General features: G+C 43.0%; 1 protein-coding gene across 1 annotated transcript in view; it reads right to left on the reverse strand.

Annotated features, from left to right (window-relative positions):
• Window positions 1-3,645: 3,645 nt before the first annotated feature.
• Window positions 3,646-21,665, reverse strand: part of LOC140464760 (large ribosomal subunit protein uL3-like) — a 29,891-nt gene continuing 11,871 nt past the window's right edge. The window contains exons 5-10 of the mRNA XM_072560256.1: window positions 15,997-16,183; window positions 13,133-13,293; window positions 11,637-11,738; window positions 9,744-9,839; window positions 8,442-8,561; window positions 3,646-3,761 (exon numbers count right to left, since the gene is read on the reverse strand). Coding sequence (XP_072416357.1) covers window positions 3,705-3,761; window positions 8,442-8,561; window positions 9,744-9,839; window positions 11,637-11,738; window positions 13,133-13,293; window positions 15,997-16,183 — 723 coding nt within the window. The 3' untranslated portion in view covers window positions 3,646-3,704. The remainder of the gene's footprint in view (window positions 3,762-8,441; window positions 8,562-9,743; window positions 9,840-11,636; window positions 11,739-13,132; window positions 13,294-15,996; window positions 16,184-21,665) is intronic.

Here is a 21,665-nt window from a genome sequence, read left to right on the forward strand (position 1 = left end):
GTCATGATTGAACATGTGTAATCAAGAATAAACACCTGCAATTCTGACCCTATATTGGACGTCAGAGCCAGATCACAAAGAGATTTCCTGTAACTGGAGTAAAGGAGTGTACTGTAATATCCATGAACCTGGACAGCTCATGGCTGGTCCAGCCCTGGCACGTGCCCATTGACATCATCCAAATGGCATGCACAAATCCTTTTTTTAAGTCACTCATGGGATGTGGGTGTCACTGGCTGGGCCTGCGCCTAGGTGCCCCTTGAGAAGGTGGGGGTGAGCTGCCTTCTTGAGCTGCTCTCTAATTTTGTTTACCTCATCTTCATTACCTTTTGCATCAGCTATCATTTTCTTGCGTATCGAGAACTGTATACCTGGAAGAGCGAAAATACACAGCCATTGCAGAGAGTGTTTAAAGAGCCATTAGTGAGACATCCAGCGTCTGTTTTATATCCCTTGCAAAAATTGCTTTAGATTGAGTGGCGGTGTCTATTGTGTGAATGACACTGAAAGATACGCTGTGTAGGACTTCCAAAGATGTTCTTGTCAAGTCAAGAGATGTAAAGTGGCTTCCCTCTGAAGTTAAACCGAGCCCTTTTCTGTTGTTTTGCCAAGTCCACACCATCAGGCCCTTCAGCTGTAGCTTGATATTACACTTAATGAGTCATCAGTGAGGCACAACAGGTATGAGCAGAGCATGTCAATGAAGCCTGAACTTCGATTAAGGCTTGAGCCTCCCAGTTGGGACGCCTAATGGCTGCAGACCTAAGAATGATCCGTATCCAATTTCCACTGAACAGTCTCTTTGTCTCATATATCCCCACACATTATCAGCTGTCTACATCTGTAAAGAGGCACATCTTGGGATATCATTCACATCTATGTGCTGCTATTGTGAGCGTAGGACTCCTAGGGATAAACAACTTCTTGAAGTGAAGTTAATTGTAACGTGAATACATCATTGGTTTTGTGCTGTTCTATTTATGGAGGGATTCCCTTCACAGTTTGACCCCTGCGTTCTGCAAGAAACCTAATTGCCAACGATTTCAGTACAGTAACGTCCTGCTCAAGAATAAACTGAACTCTGAGAAGTGCCAGTCTATCTCTGGAAAGCCAAAGTATCTCAAAAATTCGAACAGGCAAAGAAAGATATTTCATGCAGCTACAATGGCAGAGCAAGTAGAATTTTCCTTTAACAGGATGCTGCTGTCAGTCAATAAAACACTTTCTGCCCACCACCCATTTTGTTTTTGCAGGTGTAGGACACAGTGAGGAACAACAAGTGCATAAATCCTTATTCATATTCCACCACCAGGAAGAAAGGAAACATTCGAGTGGCCAGTGACAAGCAGTGCCCTCCTCATCAAAGGGCAATGCTGTGTGATCAAGAAAAAGTGAAGGGGAGGGTAGGGATTAAATCAAAATAGAGTCAGAGAGGGAAATAAAACACTCCACACTCCACCTCTCCCTGAACATCTCAAGGATGTTGGTAGACAGTATACCCCTTCTACCCACCACCCAATGGGTCAAGAGTCAATATGAATTTCATTGTCGATATGAATGCAAGTGTATAGTGATAGGCTGATTGGCTAGCAGGCAAGTAGTGATTGGCTGTTTGGATAACCGGCATGTGGTGATTGACTGATTGGATAACAGGTGTGTAGTGATTTGCTGAATGGATTGTAGGTATGTCGTGATTGGCTATTTGGATAGCAGATATGTAGTGATTGGCTGATTGGATAACAGGTATATCATGATTGGCTGATTGGATAGCAGGCATGTAGTGATTGGCTGATTGGATAGCGGGCATGTAGTGATTGGCTAATTGGATAGCAGCTATGTACTGATTGGCTGTTTAGATAGCAGGTATATCATGATTGGCTGATTGGATAGCGGGCATTTAATGATTGGCTGATTGAATCAAACAAAATGTTCCTCAGATTGTTCGTATCAGGCAGGGTACAGACTACTAACAGCCAGCTTATGTTTTTCAAACATAAAGCAAAACATTTGCTATGAGATGGAATTCTGCAATTCAACAGCACTTGCTGAACAACCCTGAGTATATTGATAACTACACCAACGAGCCATTTAAGAAAATCAGTTGACCTCACGGTGTGGTTCATCCATACTTTCGAGAATACATTCATACGTTTGATATACAGGCAGAGGAATATGTTCACAATTTGCACCCTTTTTGAAATGACCAGTTGCATCAGGAGGCTCTCATTGCTTGTTGCGGCCTCCATGGCAACATCTCTGTCAATCAGAGTCAACTTACCAACCAACCAACCCCGTTATACCTGAAGTAGAAGTTGCTGTGATAGTTTGAAATTTGGCATTCTTGTGTTTGCCCCGATGAGTGTGAGGTGTAAAGGATTGAAAATAGTGAAACAGAGAAACTTGGAACAGTTGTGGGTCATTCAGCCATTCAAGCCAGCTCTACCATTCAATATCATCATGGCTGACCCTCTGCCTCAACATCGTATTTCCATTTTCTCTTCATAGTACCTTTAAAATATAACAATTATCACATTGTTCCCATTCTGAAGAAAAGTCATACCAGATTCAAAATATTAACTCTGTTTCTCTCACCACAGATCCTGCCAGATCTGCTGAGTTTCTCCAGCATTTTCTGTACTTGTTGAATGCATCTCTCCTCTTACAATATTTTCCTTTGCAGCAACTGGCTTGAAGTAGGTTTGTCCACCGAGCACCAAGAGTAGGCCTCACCTCCCTCAATCTCTCACGATCGTGCCAGCCATGACATATGAGGTACTCATGCTCCAGCAGTGCCACTGCTTTTGGGGGGGAGGGGGGCGTTGGTGGCAGGTCTGGGAAAGGATAAAGTTTTGTTGGAAAAGGGAAATGCAGAGGGCTGGCTTCTGATATATACAGGGTTTGCCTGGCACCAAGACTCTACAGCTTTTACTTACTGGCTTTACGACCAGGTATCAGCCTCTGTCACCACAGGTAAAACACTTCAGCGGGAGAAGGAGGCCAGTAAGAGACTATAATTGGCCTTCCAGCCATCCCATCCTGTAGTGGGGCTGGGGGTATAGAACGTGGCCCTTCCTACAATGCATACAGGTCCATGACAGTACCAACTCATTGTAAGAGCTGACCCACCAGCCCAGTCAACTCCTCTGGTCAACACCAGGTAAAAATAGGCAGAAGATTCCAACATGGATCTGGTGAGGGTTATAATTAGTGTCCTCGAAGCACAGATATATGACCTTTGTTTACTTAAGCAACTATTGCACACAACAAGCCAGCAGGCTGCGCAACCCCTTGCAGGCCCAACTGAGAAAACATATTAAATCGGCCTTGGAATGTCCAGAGTGTTCCTTTCCCTGCAGCAGGTAAACATTTCACAGTGCAGGAAAGGGGCGATGAGGGATTGAAAATTGCTTCCATGGACGAAGGCAGGCTAATTCCAGTCGTGGTTAATTATTTAACATGTGGAAATGATTAGCAACAAAGATAAAAAGCTTCCTCCAGCTTTAAAAGTGCTGATTTTATGTCCCATGTTATCAATTACCACAGAAAGCAGGATGAGACAGAGCATTGGCCATTTCATCATTGACATTATTTTGTGAGATGTCGCCTGCTATTGTAGAGTAACAAGTAACTTTGGAAAACAAAAACTGAGCATCAAACGATTCTTTATTCTCAGCCGGATAAGGGACAATACAGTCCTTCAGCTGTTAAGAATCAGCTGAGACACTGGCCCCCACTTGTACCCGATCTTTCTTCAATGGACCCTGAATAAAAAGAACAAGATAGAAATGAACATGATTTTTGTGCTATTCAGACCCCCAATATACATCATTAACTTGCCTTCAGTATACAAACATAAGACCGAGAAGCAGGAATTAACAATTCAGCCCCTGCTCTGCCTTTTAATACATACATGGGTGCCCTGTTCCTGGCCTCAACTCCACTTTTATACCTGCTCTCCATAACCTTTTAATCCCTTACTAATTAAATATCTGTCCAAGTCCTCCTTTGTTCAATTGTTGTTGTCCAACAGGCCCAGGAAATGCTGGTTAACAAGGAGATGGACTACTCTGGACATAAGGCAGGGTCTGCTCCATCTTTGAGGCATTGAAGGGACAGGGGAAGCAGCTTAATCAAAGGCCCCAGCACAGCAGGGCACAGCAGTACAAGCCCCACATCTTGGGAACGGGCAAATACCATGTTCCTCTGGCCAAATTCAGAATCAAGCTTGCTGTTTAACTGGCAGTTGCTCCCACCTGAATATTATTGTCCAGACGCAGTGACCAAAACTGACCCACTTATTTTGGGCGGCATGGTGGCTCAGTGGTTAGCACTGCTGCCTCATGGCACCAGGGACCTGGGTTTGATTTTGGCCTCAGGCGACTGTTTGTGTGGAGTTTGCACGTTCTCCCCGTGTCTGTGTGGGTTTCCTCTAGGTGCTCTGGTTTCCTCCCATAGCCCAAAGATGTGTAGGTTAGGTGGATTGGCCATGTTAAATTACCTGTAGTGTTCAGGGATGTGTAGGTGTATTAGTCAGGGGTAAATGTAGGGGAATAGGTCTGGGTGGATTACTCTTTGGAGGGTCAGTGTGGACTTGTTGAGCCTGTTTCTACACTCTAGGGGTTCTATGATTCAATCTTAAGCCTGAGGTGAAGTTCCGTAGGTTTGACAATCCATTGTTATTATTATTAATTTCCTATTTTCCAACCTGAGAGTTGAAAAAGACAGGTCAGAAATTGCGATTAGCAAAGAATTGCATGTCAAATGATTCAAAGTTTACTGTGCTCTGTCGAAATAATACAGTTCTCAACAATTTGTAAAGGTCAAGGGTAGGTGAAGCTTAATTGAAAGCATTGAAGTGGTGACTGGAGTAGCAAACAGTGGAACGTTAAAGATTATTTGTATTCCAGAAGGCATAGAATTGAAGACAAATTATGGGTCTGGTTAAGAAATTGACTGATGGACGGGAGTCTATGCTGGGTCCTCAGCTTTTTCCAATGTATATCCAAGACTTAGATGAGGGGAGTGAAAGCTTGATGACTAAATTTGCAGATGACACAACGATAGATAGGAAACTATGTTGTGAAGAGGACAAAAGGAGGATACTGCTGATACGAGTAGGTTGACTGAATGGGCAAATGTCAGGCAGATGGTGTATAACGTGCAAAAATGTGAATGTAGGTGTAATGAGAAAAGGAGAGCATTATTAAAATGGAGAATGACTGCAGATTTCTGAGGGGCAGAGGAATCTCAACATTCTAATGTGTGATTTACAAAATGCTAGTGTACAGCAAGTATGGAAGATTATAGAATCCCTACAGTGGGGAAGGAGGCCATTCAGCCCATGTAGTCCAACCGACCCTCCAAAGACCATCCCACCCAGATCCACCCCATCCCTGCATTTCCCATGGCTAACCCATTGTTGGCAATTTCCCCAAGGACGATCCACCTAACCTGCAAATTTTTGGACTGTGGGAGGAAACCAGAGCATCGGAAGGAAACCCACACAGACACAGGGAGAACATGCAAGCTCCACACAGTCACAGGCTGGAATCAAAACCAGGTCCCTAGCATTGTGAGGCAGCCATGCTAACCATTGAGGCACTGTACCACCTATCGTGCCACAAGAAGGTGAGTGAGATTCTAACTTTTGTTCTGAGAGGAATTGAACATGAGTTATACAGGGCATTGGTGAGACCACAAATCAAACACTGTGTGTAGTTTTGGTGTCCTTATTTAAGGAAGGATATAATTGTGTTGAAAGTGGACCAATGGAGTTTTATTAGATTGGTACCCAGAATGAGTGGGTTTTCTTGGAAGGCCAGGCTGGGCTTGGTTCCACAGAGGTTTAAAAGAATGAGTGCAGATTTGGTCAAAGTGTGTAACATTAGTAGTCTTGAGAAGGTGGATGCACAGAGGATGTTTCCTCTTATGGGTCAGTCTAGCACTAGCGGACACTGTTTAAAGATTGGGGATCAGCATTGTAGGATGGAAATGAGAAGTTTTATCCTCTGTCAGCGTTTCGTGACTTTGGAACTCTCTGCCTCCGAAGGTGGTGTAAGAAGACTAATTGAATATTTTTTTAAGGCAGAACTGGATAGAGTTTTGTGAGGCAGGGGATATCAGGGATAAATGGGAAGATGGAATTCTAAACGCAAACAGTGATCTTATTGAATGGCAGGACATGCTCAAGGGGCTGAATAGTCTACTTCTGCTCCTAATTCATCTGTTTTGATTAAGTTAAATTGCCACTCCCTAATCTGAAAGACTGTTAGATCTTATCACCTCTGCAGTCACAGTTTCACATTAACGTTTTTTTTATTTTATGGGATGTGGGCATTTGACTGGGTTGGCATTTATGGTCTGTTGCCCAGAGGACAGTTAAGAGTCAACCACATCGCAGTGGGTCTGGAGTCACATGATGGCCAGACCAGGTAAGGATGGCAGATTTCCTTCCACTACAAGGAGTTTAATGAACCTACAATAATCAACAGTGGTTAATTGGTCACCATTAACCTAGCTTTTTATTCCACATTTTTACCCAGTTCAAATTTTCCCATCCATTTTGATTTACCACACCAGTTGGTCAATTTTACCATGGTGGGATTTCAATCCCAGAACATTAGCCTGGAATTCTGGATGGTTAGCCCAGTAACGTTATCACTCTGTCATCTCCCATGACCACAGTGGAAAGTCGGGAGAGGAACGTAAAATGAGCTGCCAACTCATTATCGGCTGCTTTATGCTACCACAAAGAGTCCAAATCTATCCCACAGAGTCCGAGCTACATTGCCAGCCTTGTTTGGGGGTTGGGTGTTTTGAAAAGCATTAAAGCAGGTAAGTTCCCAAGACCTGACGGTATTTATCTCAGCATGCTGAGGGAGGCAGAAGCAGAGATTTCAGGGGTCTTGTATGAAATCTTTGTTTTCTCTTCAGTCACAGGAGCGGTTCCCCAGAGGGATGGAAAGTAGCTAACATTGGCTTTTTTTTTTGTGTAAGAATGGCAACAGGGATAATCCAGGAAATTCCAGACCAGTGAGCCTTACGTCAGTGGTAGGGAAATAGTTGGAAAAGATTCTTAGGGATAGAATTTATGGAGGAAGTGACAAAGATGATTGATGAGGGCAGGATGGTGGATGTTGTCTATATCCTCATTCCTGATGTGGGGCTTATGCCCAAAATGTCGACTCTCCTGCTCCTTGGATGCTGCCTTCCAGCACCACACTTTGTGACCCTGACCCTCCAGCATCTGCAGTCCTTACTTACTCTGAAATCAACTTTAGCAAGGCCTTTGACAAGGTCTGTCATAGCAGGCTGATACAAAAGATGCAGTCACATGGGCTCTACAGTGAGCTGATAAAATGGATACAGTGTGCTAGCTCAGTCATCGAAAACAAATTAGCGGAGGAAGGGTGTTTTTCTGACTGGAGACCTATGACCAGTGGTGTTCCGCAGGGATCAGAGCTGAGAGCCTTGTTTTTTGTAATGTAAATTGGTGATTTGGAGGAAAATGTGATAAGTTTAGTAAGTTTGTGATTAGTAAGTTTGTGGACGACACAAAGATTGGGAGAGCTGCGGAGAGTGAGGAGGATATGGATAGGCTAGAGGTCTGGATGGAGAAATGACAGATGGAGTTTAATCTGGAAAAATCAGAGGTGATGCACGTTTGGGAGTTCTAATGCAGGAGGGACGTATCCCGTAAATGGCAGAACACTTGGTAGCATCAACATAGAGGGGTCTAGGCATACAGGTCCATAATTCCCTGAAAGAGCAATATGAGGTGGTCAAGATGGCATATGGCATGCTTGCCTTCATCAGTTGGGGCATGCAGTATAAAAACTGCCAAGTTATGTTGCAATTGCATAGAACTTTAGTTAGGTCTCATTTGGAATATTGGGTCCAGTTCTGATCGCCACACTACTGAAAGGACGTGGCGGCTTTGGACAGGGTACAGAAACAGTTTAGCAGGATGTTGCCTGGTTTGGAGGGTATTAGCTATGAGGAGAGATTGGAGAAACCTGGGTTGTTTTCACTTGTACGTCCAAGGACGAGGGATGACCTGATAGACGTTTACAAAGTTATGAGGGGCATAGATTGGAGGGTGGGTTGGAGTGTTTTTCCCAGGGTAGAAATGTCAATTACTATGGGGGACATAGGTTTAAGGTAAAAGGGAGTAAGTTTAAAGGAGATGTGAGAGGCAGCCTATTTTACACAGAGGGTGGTAAGTATCTGATATGCACTGCTAGAGGAGGTGGTAGCAACAGCTACAATAGCAACATTTAAGAGGCATCTTGACATATACGTGAATAGGCAGGGAATAGAGGGATATGGACTATGTAGAGACGAAAGGTCTTTAGTCAGGTAACATGTATCAGCAAAGCCTTAGTGGGCTGAATGGCCTGTTCCTGTGCTATACTGCTCTTTGTTTTTGTTGGTATCCCTACCATGAAGGCTCTCTTCTCCTCTGGTGTCTGGAAGTGTCCGTAGCCAAATTTGGAAGTTGTGTCAATGAACTTGAGCTCAACCGATTCAATAGCGGTCCTCTTGGTGTGAACCAGGAGAGACTGAAAAAGAAGAGCAGACAGCAACCCTGAATAACCACTTCCAGTTCCTCCAGGAATACGATGTAACAACGTACCATCTGGAGTGTACTTAATACGATCATGATATACAATCAACCAGTCCGCGGCTTTCAGTAACCCTTCTGCACTTGAAATGGATTCCCGCTGTACAAATGCTGTTTTACCCATTCTTGAGATTTTGATCGAAAGGTTTCCAAGTTGTCCCCTCCATCGTTTCCATGGCAACCTCATGCTTTGTTTCAGGATGTCGACTGACTTTATTTAAGAGTGCTGCTTTGTTTTCCAATGGACGTTTCAGGACTGAATATGGCACGGGGAAACATGTGCTCATTCCACGCCAGTTGTGTACCAGCCGCCATTTTGATGACGGCTTTTTCCACAGACATTGTGGCCGTGATATAACCCTGACATATATAAATTGACTATTGTGCTTCCACTGGCCTCCCTGAGTGCTAGTAATACAAGGATTCCATCCCACTTCAGAAGCAACCACAATAAATCCTCCGTATCCACAAAATCGTGAATTTTCCTATCCGCATCAACAAATAAATTAAAGACAAAATTCAACTTCCACAGGCAAGATTCATCTATCCTTGATTTTTAACCAGTTCTGCTCTCACGAATTTTATCATAGAATCCCTACAGTACGGAAACAGGCCCTTCAGCCCAATGAATCCACACTGACCCTCCAAAGAGTAACCCACCCAGACCCATTCCCCCTACCCTATAACTCTACATTTACCCCAGACTAATGCACCTCACCTGCACACCCCTCAACACTATGGACAATTTAGCATGGCCAATTCACCTAACCTGCACATCTTTAGATTGTGGGAGGAAACCCATGCAGACACAGGGTGAACATGCAAACTCCACAGAGAGCGTCAGCTGGAATCGAACCCAGATCCCTGGTGGCTGTGATGCAGCAGGGCTAACCACTGAGCCACTGAACTACTGACATTCTCAGGAATGTACCCCTCTCCGTCATGGAGCAATAACTGCCAGTTTCTGGGCCACTGTCTCTGTATGTAATTTTAACGAACGCGCACTTGATGCTTAAAAAGTGGACAGAGAAAACTCTCTCTCTCAAAACACCACAAAAGCAAAGCTCGAATTGACGACTCCCCGAACACATTGCTGCCACACAGAGGAGGGACGGTGTACCTTTCTGAGCGCAAGAATACGCTTCTTCGTTCCAACAACACAGCCTTTCACCATAACATAGTCATTGTTCACTTCACCATAATGCGGAAATCCACCCTAAAACAGAAAAGCAGAACGATTGCAACCAGCATCCGATTAATACCACAACACAAGAATCAACAAGTAACTTAAGCCAAAATATCTGAACATAATTAGAACTGTAAACAGTATGGCTGTTAAATTGTAACTGCCCATGGACTGAATTACATGTGCAATGAATAAATCTGTCAGTCAACAAAGCATAAGGTAACATGAACAGATTATTACAAACATGACTGAGAGATAAGGGATTCAGTATTGTTTAAAATTTAGCATTATTGAAGTAACGAGTTGGATGAACATTTGGAAAGATGTATCTTTGAACTATTGATTCATTCCTATTAAACTGTAATTTGATTGTACTTTTTCTGGATACTTAACAACAGACTAATGACGTTCCAATGAGGCAGTGTACTGGACACTGAGGAATTGGGAGCAGTTCCAATGAGGCAGTGTGCTTGACACTGAGGAACTGGGAGACATTCCAATGAGGCAGTGTGCTGGACACTGAGGAACTGGGAGACATTCCAATGAGGCAGTGTGCTGGACACTGAGGAACTGGGAGACATTCCAATGAGGCAGTGTGATGGACACTGAGGAACTGGGAGATGTTCCAATGAGGCACTGTCCTGGACACCGAGGAACTGGGAGATGTTCCAATGAGGCAGTGTGATGGACACCGAGGAACTGGGAGATGTTCCAATGAGGCAGTGTGCTTGACACTGAGGAACTGGGAGACGTTCTAATGAGGCAGTGTGATGGACACTGAGGAACTGGGAGACTTTCATGTAAGAAGAGGAGGATGAGGAGACTGGGGAGGAGGAAGCTGACATTGACCATGGCAGAATGCAAATGCACCAAGCGTCACAAACCAGACAGAACTTGATTGACACATAGTTCCAGTGGATAAAGCAGTCCATCATGGACCATAAAATAGTCATTAGCCATGATGCTGGTCGGTGTGGTGGGGGTGAACATCAGAGGTTTGGACAGTGTTTGCTTTTTGCCTTTAACTGTACTGACCTAGAGAAGGTGTTAATTTGGGATGTAGTTACTGACAGGTAAGGTGTGTGGCCTGCTGGTTAAACAGTAACCTGGCTGAGAGAATAGGGTCATACATGTGAGAGAATGTCAACCTGTGTGCCTTGGGCAGTGTGGTTCTGTGGCTGTTGTGCCATGCCATTGCTGATAAGGGGCAGCACTGGATTGCTAACACAAGTCCATTTACACAGTGCTCTATCAAAGATGGAGTGGATGCAAAGGATGCTGGGCTTTTGGTGGATATCCACTGAGTGGTAAACTGTTCAAGAAATAACGTGTGGTAAAATGGGACCTGAGGCATGCCTTGGGGCATGGTAGATAGTTCATGAGGCAAGTTTTGTGAGAAAACCTGTTGAGTCACATGGTGGAAATCCTTCCAAAACATTCAACGCAATTTGGGTTTAGCAAAGAAAAGTAAGATTGAGTCCATATTCTTTAATAATCTAGGTGAAACCTCCGTTCTGCCTGACTGAGGTGAGTTATTTTATGACTTCATATGTGAAATATAGTAAGATTCATAAGTTACCAGTAAGTTCAAGCTAGGTCATGCAGGGATGAAGGAACCATTAACCACAAGTGGTAAGTTCTAACTAACTGGAACTATCCTACAACTAGTGGTCAACCCATTTACAGATGGTATATTCTTGAGAAGTATTGGTTCTTGTGGTAAGAACTCAGAATGATATATAAGGAGGATAGCAGCACTTTATAATCGTCAGAATCAATTTGCAAACATCAGCTGTATTCCAAGTGAGAATGTTCAAAGTGACTCACCATAGGGGTGATGCTCTTATCAGTCAGATCATAATGAGTAGAAGCATTATTTTTCACTAATTTGCCATCTTCGATATGGATGCCTTTTCCAATACGATATATCTGAGCATGAACCAAGACAAAGAAACATTCACATGGTGTTTATAATCAGGTATTAGCACTGAGAGCTGGTGTCTTTAGGATGAGGTATTCAATCAAGGCCCTATCACTAAATTGTCTGTCATTTACCCACAAAGAACTGTGGGCATCTCCCTCTTAGTTTCAGACCGTGAGAGAAACGAGTGGATCTGGTTTCTGAGGGCAGCATTCCTTATATTGTCAGGCTGGCCAGGATTTTTTTTCCCCTCTGTTCTTAGCACCTGCTCTGCATATTTTGTGAGACTTAGCAGGATGACGAACAATTGTAAGGTTGTGTCACAAGCACTCTAAGTCCTGGAGCCAGATTTGAACCCAGAGCTTCTCGGTCCAAGCACTCCTAATGCACCATGAGACCAGTCTTCAACCTTCATGAAGTTTAAAACAGCCCATAGTACTATACAAAAGAGCATCTCCCCACATTCAGGGCAATATCTCTTCCTTAGAATCTTAGAATCCCTACAGTGCACATAGAGGGCATTTGGTCTCTGCACCAACCCTCTGCACAGTGTCACTCCCAGACCTGGGCCCCCACCCTATTCCTGTAACCCTGCATTTCCCATGGTTAACCCACTTAGCCTACATATCCTAGGACACTACAGACAATTTAGCACGGCCAATCCATCTAACCTACACATCCTTGGACTGTGGGAGGAAACCAGAGCACCTGGAGGAAACCCACGCAAACTCAGGGAGAATGTACAACTTCCATGCAGAACAGAACCCTATATTCCTGCACACTATTACTATCCAAACCACCATCCAATGCCCCTCTTGTATGTCTCAATAGAACCTGCTTCCACCACATTTCCAGAAAGCTGGAAGAACACAGCAAGCCAGGAAGCATCAGATGGTGAAGAAGTCAACGTTTCAGGTATAATCTTCTTCAGTCCTGAAGAAGGGTTACACCTGAAACGTTGATTTCTCCACTTCCTGATGCTGCCTGGCTTGCTGTGTTCTTCCAGCCTCCGGCCTTTGGATTCCAGCATCTGCAGTTTTTTTTTGTTTCCAACAAATTCTCAGGCAATGCATTCTATATATTTACTGCCCACTGTGTGAAAAAAGATTTTTTTTTGTCACATCGCTTTAAAGCTCTGCACGATCGTTCATTTCCCTTCTGTGAGCTGGTACAGCTTGTCCCTATCTGCACTGTCCAGTTTAGCAAGATGGAGAACCCCACATCTTATTTGGAAAGTAGCTCCTGGAGTGTGAGCTCGGACACACTAATGTAGGATAAGGAAAGATTGCTTCTGTTTGTTGTGGGTTATAAAATTAGCTCAGAATTTACAGATTGACATGAAGTATCAAGGATGATGGGAACTTTGCCTCACAATGTCTAAAGACCATCCCAGCGACCATACCTTCTTATTGACCTCTGTGCGGTGGAAATAACCTTTCTGTCCCGTCCGGGCAATTGTGAACCCAACGCGAGCCGGATGCCAGGCTCCAATGCAAGCGACCTTCCTCAGACCTTTGTGGGTCTTCCGGGGAAGTTTCTTGGTGTGCCAGCGGGATGTGACACCTTCAAATTACAAAGAAAAGGTGCAGTTGTTGTGATTACATTTTACCTTTTGCATACTTTCCCCCGAAATCTCCTAAATGCATATCTGCCATTCAGTTAGCTCAATAATTTATGATAATCTCCACATCCTTTGATCCAATAATTCTTCAGCTAATCCCACAGAACACATCCATGGTTTTAAAAATTCCCACCATGTTCCTGCATGCCTTTATAAGTGGACACTGAAGATTCACAAAAGACAAAGAATATGAAAGCTCACAGTCGCACTGCAGTTGTGCAATGTGTTAGTCAGAACCCATTTGAAATAATGTTTGCGTTCACCCATCCCATTTTGGTTGTGATGAGAGACTCTTGAAACTGAAGTTGTATTTTCTGGAGATGAAAAATGATCTGATTGAGTTGAAATATTGTGTGGAATTTTCACAGGCAATTAAGTCTTTCAGAGAAATTCAATGTAACCTTAATTTTGAAATTACAACAATCAATTAAAAGATAATTGAGGGAAAATATACATGCTATGTGGAAAACATAATTGGCACTTGAAGAACAATCTTTGACTTTTTGAATAGTTGTAGAAACTTTTATTCTTTTTTTGTTGTTTAGGATTTCTCTCTCTCTGTTTCCTCATTCTTTGCTGGTTTTTAAGTTCTGTCCAGTCTTTGAACCAACCACTTCGCAAACTTGAAAGCCCTTTCTCTTCCAGTTTGATTCTAGCTCCAACTAAAGGCACGGTGGCTCAGTGCTTCACACCGCTGCCTCACAGCACCAGGGATCTGGGTTCAATTCCGCCTATTGTCTGCGTGAAATTTGCACCTTTTCCTCTGGGTGCTCTGGTTTCCTCCCACTGTACAAAAATGTGCACCTTAGCTAGATTGGCTGTGCTGAATTGCTCAGAGTGTCCAGGGATGTGCTGCCTATGTTGATTTGCAGGTTTACAAGTTGAGAGTAGAGGGATGGGTCTGGGTGGGATGCTCTTCAGAAGGTCAGTGTGGAATTGAGGGACTGAATGGTCTGCTCCCACACCTGTGAAGATTCTATGATAACTCTAGGTCAGTTTGTGTGCACATGTGGCTAACAGCATGAAGACTGGACTCTGATGCAATATCGAGGGTAAAAGTGCATTTGTGGGTAGCAGTTCCCTCTGAGCTTCCTTCTACAGGATGGCAGATACAGAGGCAAGTCCATAGAAATTCTGATATCACACTTATGCCATGGGAATAGATGAGAAAGGGAAATCAGATTGGACTTAACACTTAATGGTAAGGTCCTGGGGAGTGTTGCTGAACAAAGAGGCCTTGGAGGGCAGGTTTACAGTTCTTTGAAAGTAGAGTCACAGGTAGAAAGGATAGTGAAGAAGGCGTTTGGTATGCTTTCCTTTATTGGTCAGAGTATTGAGTACTGGAGTTGGGAGGTCATGTTGCAGCTGTACAGGACATTGTTAGGCCACTTTTGGAATTTTGTGTGCACTTCTGCTCTCCTTCCTGTCAGAAGGAAGTTGTGAAACTTGAAAGGGTACAGAAAAGATTTACAAGGATGTTGCCAGAGTTGGAAAGTTTGAGGTCACCTTATAAAGGCTTATAGCATCATGAGGGGCATGGATAGGATAAAGATACAAGATCTTACCCATGGGACGGGGGAGTCCAGTACTAGAGAGCATTAGTTTAAGGTGAGAGGAGAAAGATATAAAAGAGACCTAAGAGGCAACATTTTCATGCAAAGGGTGCTATGTGTATGGAATGAGCTTCAGAGGAAGTGGAGGTGGCTGCTACAATTACCACATTTTAAAGGCAGCTGGATGGGTATATGGATAGGAAGGGTTTAGAGGGATTTGTGGCCAAGTGCTGGCAAATAGGACTAGATTAATTTAGGATATCTGGTCAGCATGGACAAGCTGGACCGAAGAATCTGTTTCCGTGCCGTATAACTGTAGGACTCTAACACTATATGACTAGAACATACATGCAATACTTCTTTAAGTAGAGTTAAATAGAGTTTCCTGCATCCAACAATGACGAGAGACAGGGAGAAGGTAAATTGCAAACAGATATACAATGACCTTAATGCACCTTTAAGAATATTGGCTAAGCTTTATTTGGTAAGGTAACAGGAACAACAATAGTCAGACATTCTCCTTGCATTATAGGGACTTCTTGACATTTAGATTGGAATCACAAATTTGAAGTACTTGGAGAATGAATGGTAACTAATCAGCACTTTGGATTGCTGATTACCTCATACATTCTTGTATGTTTAGGCTTGAGCCTGAGTCACATCTAATATTCCTTTCCACCCTTACCAAGTATAATACAAGCAGTCAAATTTATTGCACTAGTAAGGTTTTAGTTGAATACAATATGTAATATATTCATTTTAAAATTAATGTACAATATTTGAATGAAATGATTTAGGTCTAAGCTGTACTAATGTTCCAGTATCTCGGAATAAGAGAGAATACAGGTGGAACTGGGTGCCATCCATCTAGGCAATGAGGATAGAGAATATTGTACCATTCTTACCAACCAGTGCTCCCTTGGTTCCATTTTGAGTGTAGGATTGGTTACTAACATCATAGAATTGTTAATTTGTGTGAAACCTTCAACTTCCTAATCCAAAAATGGTTGAAAAACAGTGGAACAATTGTTCCTCATCTTATGCCTAAATATCACAACAGAATCTCGGCAGGTTAACAAGTCTCTGAGTTACCTTTGAATCCTTTTCCTTTGCTGACACCAATCACATCGATCATTTCGTTCTGATGGAAGACAGTGCTCACTAGGACTGGTTTCTCTAGTTTCTCGTGTGCCCAGTCCACTTTCTCTGCAATGGTCCCTCCATTCAGTTGGATTTCCATGATGTGGGCTTTTTTCTGACGCAGAGGTAGCAATCTCATCTAATAGGTGTGTGTGGGGTGAGGGGTTGGGGGTGTAAGGGAGAGGAGGGATGGTATTGTTGGACATTATATTAATAACAGTATAATGACATTAATCTTTACTTTAAGAGACATTTCTTCCTCATTCCCTGGCCATAGTCAGCCCTGCATTTGTTGACTCGGTTTGCAATTTTAGAATCTTAGAATCTCTATAGTGCAGATAGGGCCTATCAAATCTGCACTGACCCTCCAAAGAGGATCCCACTCTACTCCCACATTTACCATAATTATTCCATCTAGCCTGCACATCCCTAAAACCAGAGGGCAATTTAGTGTGGCTAATCCACCAAACCTACACATTAGATTAGATTCCCTACAGTGTGGAAACAGGCCCTTCGGCCCAACAAGTCCACACCGACCCTCCGAAGAGTAGCCCACCCAGACCCATTTCTCTCTGACTAATGAACCTAACACTATGAGCAATTTAGCATGGCCAATTCACCTGACCTGCACATCTTTGGACTGTGGGAGGAAACCGGAGCACCCAAAGGAAACCCACGCAGCCACAGAGAGCATGTGCAAACTCCACACAGACAGTCAGCTGGAATCAAACCTGGTGCTGTGAGGCAGCAGTGCTAACCACTGAGCCACCATGACACCCCAATCTTTGGACTGTGGGAGTAAACCCACACTGACAATATACAAGCACTACACAGAAAGTCACCCGAGTCTGGAATTGAACCCAGATACTCAGTGCTATGAGGCAGCAGTGTTAACGACTATAAGCTACTCTGTCACTCATGTGATGTCATCTTCGGCCTACCTGCCTTGATCGCTGTAGTCTATGGATAATACAACCTGAACACTCTGATACTGTTAAGAGGAAAAAGGTTGCATTTACGAAGTAACTGTTTCCTCCTCAGAAAGTTCTAAAGTGCAAAACGAGGTGATGTTGACTTCACGTGAGATGGTTGGAGGTTCAAATCTTCAAACAATTGTTTTCCTAAAACTCTACCAACTCAGGTTCAGGGGCCTGTAGCGATGAGCTCCCCAACTGGGACTGTTAATCTGGCTCAATCAGGGAGCTCTGGCTGACATAAAAGGATGAATGTCAGGGATATTGGGGCCCTGAATGCATGACTCAGTGAGAGGCACTGCTATTGTCAAAGGCTATGCATTTGTAAATAAAAAGGTGATTGGTGATAGGATGCTGGCCTCTGAAGATTATTTCGGGGCCATGTATTAGGCATAAGGTGCAGCATTAACATTGGAATTAGGATGTTTTTTAACCATGGATATTACTGAGAAACTGAAATGATTCTTAGCGGATGTGAATCTAAAAGTAAGTGCAGACATTTTCAGGGTTAAAATAGGATAATCAAATTTTCAAATGAATAAATGGTGACAAAAAGAAACTGCATAAGATTGATCTCAGCAATGCCCTATACCTTCAAGAGAATGGAATCACAACACACCATTTGACACTCTGGTATAAAACATCTCCATCTTACTCAGTTATTTAGTTAAGCAGTTAGTAATTGGATCAGTTCTATATATAATGCAATAGGAACATGAATTAACATTGAACACAGACTGGAAGTAAGTCTGGCATATATCGGTGTATGTAGCTAGTGCCATTAATAAACCTCAAGATATCTGTCTCAATAGTGTTTGTGATAATATTTTACATATGGGTAAGCACTTAGACCATATCATACTGGCAGATGCAATTTATCCTAAGCAAGCCACATTGGGAAACAAATGGATTTATGTTGAAGCTTAAGACTCCAGAAGGGCAGAAGCAGGAACTCCAAGCTGGTGTCCAAGTCCAGTCAGCTTTCCCCAAAATAAGGACCATTTTCACTGTGAAACTGAGACTCACATGTCTATTCTAATAGACAAGGCATCTTTTATATGTTGTGACACCAACTGGTGACTTATAAACAAAAACAGAAATTGCTGGAAAAGCTCAGCAGATCTGGCAGTATCTGTGGAGGGAAATCAGAGTTCACATTTTGGGTCCAGTGACCCTTCCTCAGATCTGACTTATTGCTAGGGTAATGTCCTACCACCAACCCACATTACTAGCTTTTCTTTTAAGTGAACCAAGTTCTGATACACATCTGGAGCAGGTGGGCCTTGAACCCAAGCTCCCTAGATCAGAGGTATGGACAATACTATTGTGCCACAAACCCCTCAGTTCCCTTTACTTTCTTTTCTAATTTAACCTTTTTTTTAATCAACTTGTTCAGGGATGTTACTACACAGCTCTGGAATAGGTGAGACTTGAACCAAGGACTCCCACTCCATGAGTAGGGACACTACCATGGTGCCACAAGAAGCCCCTTAAATCCTTCTCACTAAGTTGATGCTGTGGACAGGTTGTAGACAATATAAGTCTTAACTAGTGGAAGCACATGCATGCGTGATGTCAAGTTCATTTCAAGGTAGCAATAGCTAGAGGTTCCACTGATTAGTTAGGCATGATTACAAAAACAGTGGTGCTGGAAAAGCACAGCTGGTCAGACAACATCCAAGGAACAGAAGAATCAACGTTTCAAGCATAAGCCCTTCACTAGGAATTACAAAAACAATCAGGAGCAAAGGTGACATATTGAGACCTGGGTGTAGACTGTTTCTTCTTTACCCAGTGTGACAGCATCAGATAATGCAGAGCGTTTCACTGATGCTACACTGTTTTATGTTTAAGGCAATTTAGACACATAGGAAGCACCAATTAAATTATTAGAAAACTGAGTTTTGACAACAACCTTTAATTGGGAGAGATTAATCGCAAAGGGACTATAACATAAGGTTTCCAAACAATGTTTTGTACATGTGTATTCTCCAGAGATCTAAGGTCAACAAGCATCTGGCTCATTTCAGCTGGAGTTTGGCTTGACTTAAAAGAGCCATACATTTCAGTACAGTTAATGATGCATGTTTTTTGTATGGAAACTTGAGGTCTTTTGACTTGGGGAAGGAAGAGACTCCCTATCCAAGAGTGTGGTTTCACAGATAGTTAGAATCTCTTTTTGTCAGCCACTTGAAAACTTGGAGGGTTTTTTGTTTTGGGAAACGAAAAGGTTTTCCTGTCATGAGTGGGAATTGAGAATCAACGGATGAGTGTATATTTTGCGTCACTCATCTGCAGTCTCCCTGAAAAGTATTACCTTTGTGTTTTTTTACTTTGCTTAGTATTTTACTAGACCTTCCTTGTTAGATCCATGCATGGTCTTGATTGACGATGTTCAATAAAGTTAGATGTCATTTATCCAACACTACTGTTTGATGGTGTATCCCTGTCAAACCCGGAACTTTTAAACAGCATCATTTAAAGGAGTTATTTTGAAGCTTTTAATTAGACGATCAAATTGAACTAATTTATGTTATGTAAATTCCCTTTTTGAAATTGATAATGTGAAGTCCTTGGGGGGGGGGGGGGGTGTCCTCATAGGTGCTATACAAATGCAGCTTGCTGCTGTCATCATTGTGTAGTTAGACTTGTGGAAAGAAAGGACATATGATTAAACATGGATAACTAGATAAATCAGGTGAATGTAGAATGAAAGCCTGTATGTCAAAAACTGAGTAATGACTTAATGAAATCTGGTTCTAATCCTTAAGCTCTCAATAGAATAAAATATAACTTCAGTGAAAAATATTAACAATGTGCATAACATGAGACACAAGGCACCATATTAATTATAGTCTAACAAGTGAAGACAGTTTTATGATGGAAAGGCAAGAGGTGTTCGCGCAGACTTGGAGGGCCAAAGGACCTGTTCCTGTGTTGTATTGTTCTTTGTTCTCTTCTCTGTTCTAGTATGCCAGATGTACGATATGGTCAAGTCTGATCCCCAGGTTTTTAAAGACCACAATGTTGCGTTAAGTTTATCCTCTGTGGCCTCTCTCCTGAACATAAAAGCACTTCATTGCTCAGACCTTTGAGTATAGGAGTTGGGACATTATCTTGAGATTGTATAGGACATTAGCAAGGCCTTTTCTGGAGTACTGTGTCCAGTTCTGGTCGCCGTGCTATAGGAAGGGTATTATTAAAGTTGGACAAGGTTCTGAAGAGATTTATTCGGATGTTGCTGGGAATGGAGGGTTTGAATTATAAGGAGAGGATAGGACTTTTTTCACTGGAGCGTAGGAGGTTGAGAGGTGACCTTGTAGTGGTTTATAACATCATGAGGGGTATAGATAAGGTGAACGACAGGTGTCTTTTCCCTACTTTGGGGGATTTCAAGAATAGGGGGTAAGGTGAGAGGAGAAAAACTTTAAAAAGACATGAGGGCAACTTCTTTACACAGACAGTGGTTCATGTGTGGAATGAACTTCCAGAGAAGTGGTGGATGCAGGGTTCAGTTACAACATTTAAAAGACATTTTGATAAGTACATGAAGAGGAAATGTTTGGTGGGATATGGGCCAAACACTGGCAGGTGAGACTAGTTTGGTTTGTGATTATGGTTGTCATGGACTGGTTGGGCTGAAGGGTCTGTTTCTGTGCTGTATGACTCTAATTTACCAATACCTGACACAATGACACATTTTAAACAAGATGTGGAGGAGCCAAGTGTTGGACTTGGGTGGACACAGTTAGAAATCACACAATGACAGGTCACAGTCCAGCAAGTCTATTTGGAAGCTATTGGAAACCAAATCAGCCCAATCACAAAACATTGCCTTTGCTATGGCGCACAATTTTTGAAATTTGTGCTGTTCATACACAAGCTTTATGAGGACAGATTCAGAAAATAAATGTCAATAATGTGTAAATAAGAACTGATGTCTGGTCACATTTGCTTAGCATTTAGCATCTGTACGTTGAATTCTATTTCGAACACATTGCTGTCAGGAAGTGAAGACTTTAACCATTTCATTAATCTCGCTCATAATAAAGGCACTGCTACGGATCTCGGGAAGGCTAAGTGCTGGCAATCTATCAGTTGACTCAGGAGTCTGTAGCATTTAGCTCGACATCAGAGGCTTGGGCACAAAGCCCCTCCAGTCCAGTATGAAGGGAGGTGGTGTTTTCAGGCAAGGTGTTAAACTGAGAGCCTGGGGCTGAATCCTCACTTTGTGTATCATTGATGAGTCGAAGCCCTTTCTCAATGTTTGAATCACACAGTCGGCATGTGCCTCACTCTGCCCAGGCTGGTTGCGTTTTCACACAGTTACCGGTGCCGAACCGTGACGGAGTGCAGGAGGAGGGTGACTATGGACCTATGGACGTTAGGTTGGTTAGGAGGCCTCTCTGAATAGCTGGAGACAGCAAGCCAGCTCTCAGTATTACACCACCCATCACCCCACTCAACTTCCAGGCTACCCCCTCCATTCCCCATGTCTCTCTCAGACACTGCTCCCATGGCTTCTCATGTCTCTCTGTGCCCTCTCTCACATCACCCCCTTCCCATGTTCCATTGATACTGCATAACCCCTTAAGTAGTTGTTACACCATGAAATGCCATCAACAACACGTAGAAACCACATCAGAG

The sequence above is a fragment of the Chiloscyllium punctatum genome, chromosome 40, assembly GCF_047496795.1.
Source record: "Chiloscyllium punctatum isolate Juve2018m chromosome 40, sChiPun1.3, whole genome shotgun sequence".
Lineage (NCBI taxonomy): Eukaryota > Metazoa > Chordata > Chondrichthyes > Orectolobiformes > Hemiscylliidae > Chiloscyllium > Chiloscyllium punctatum.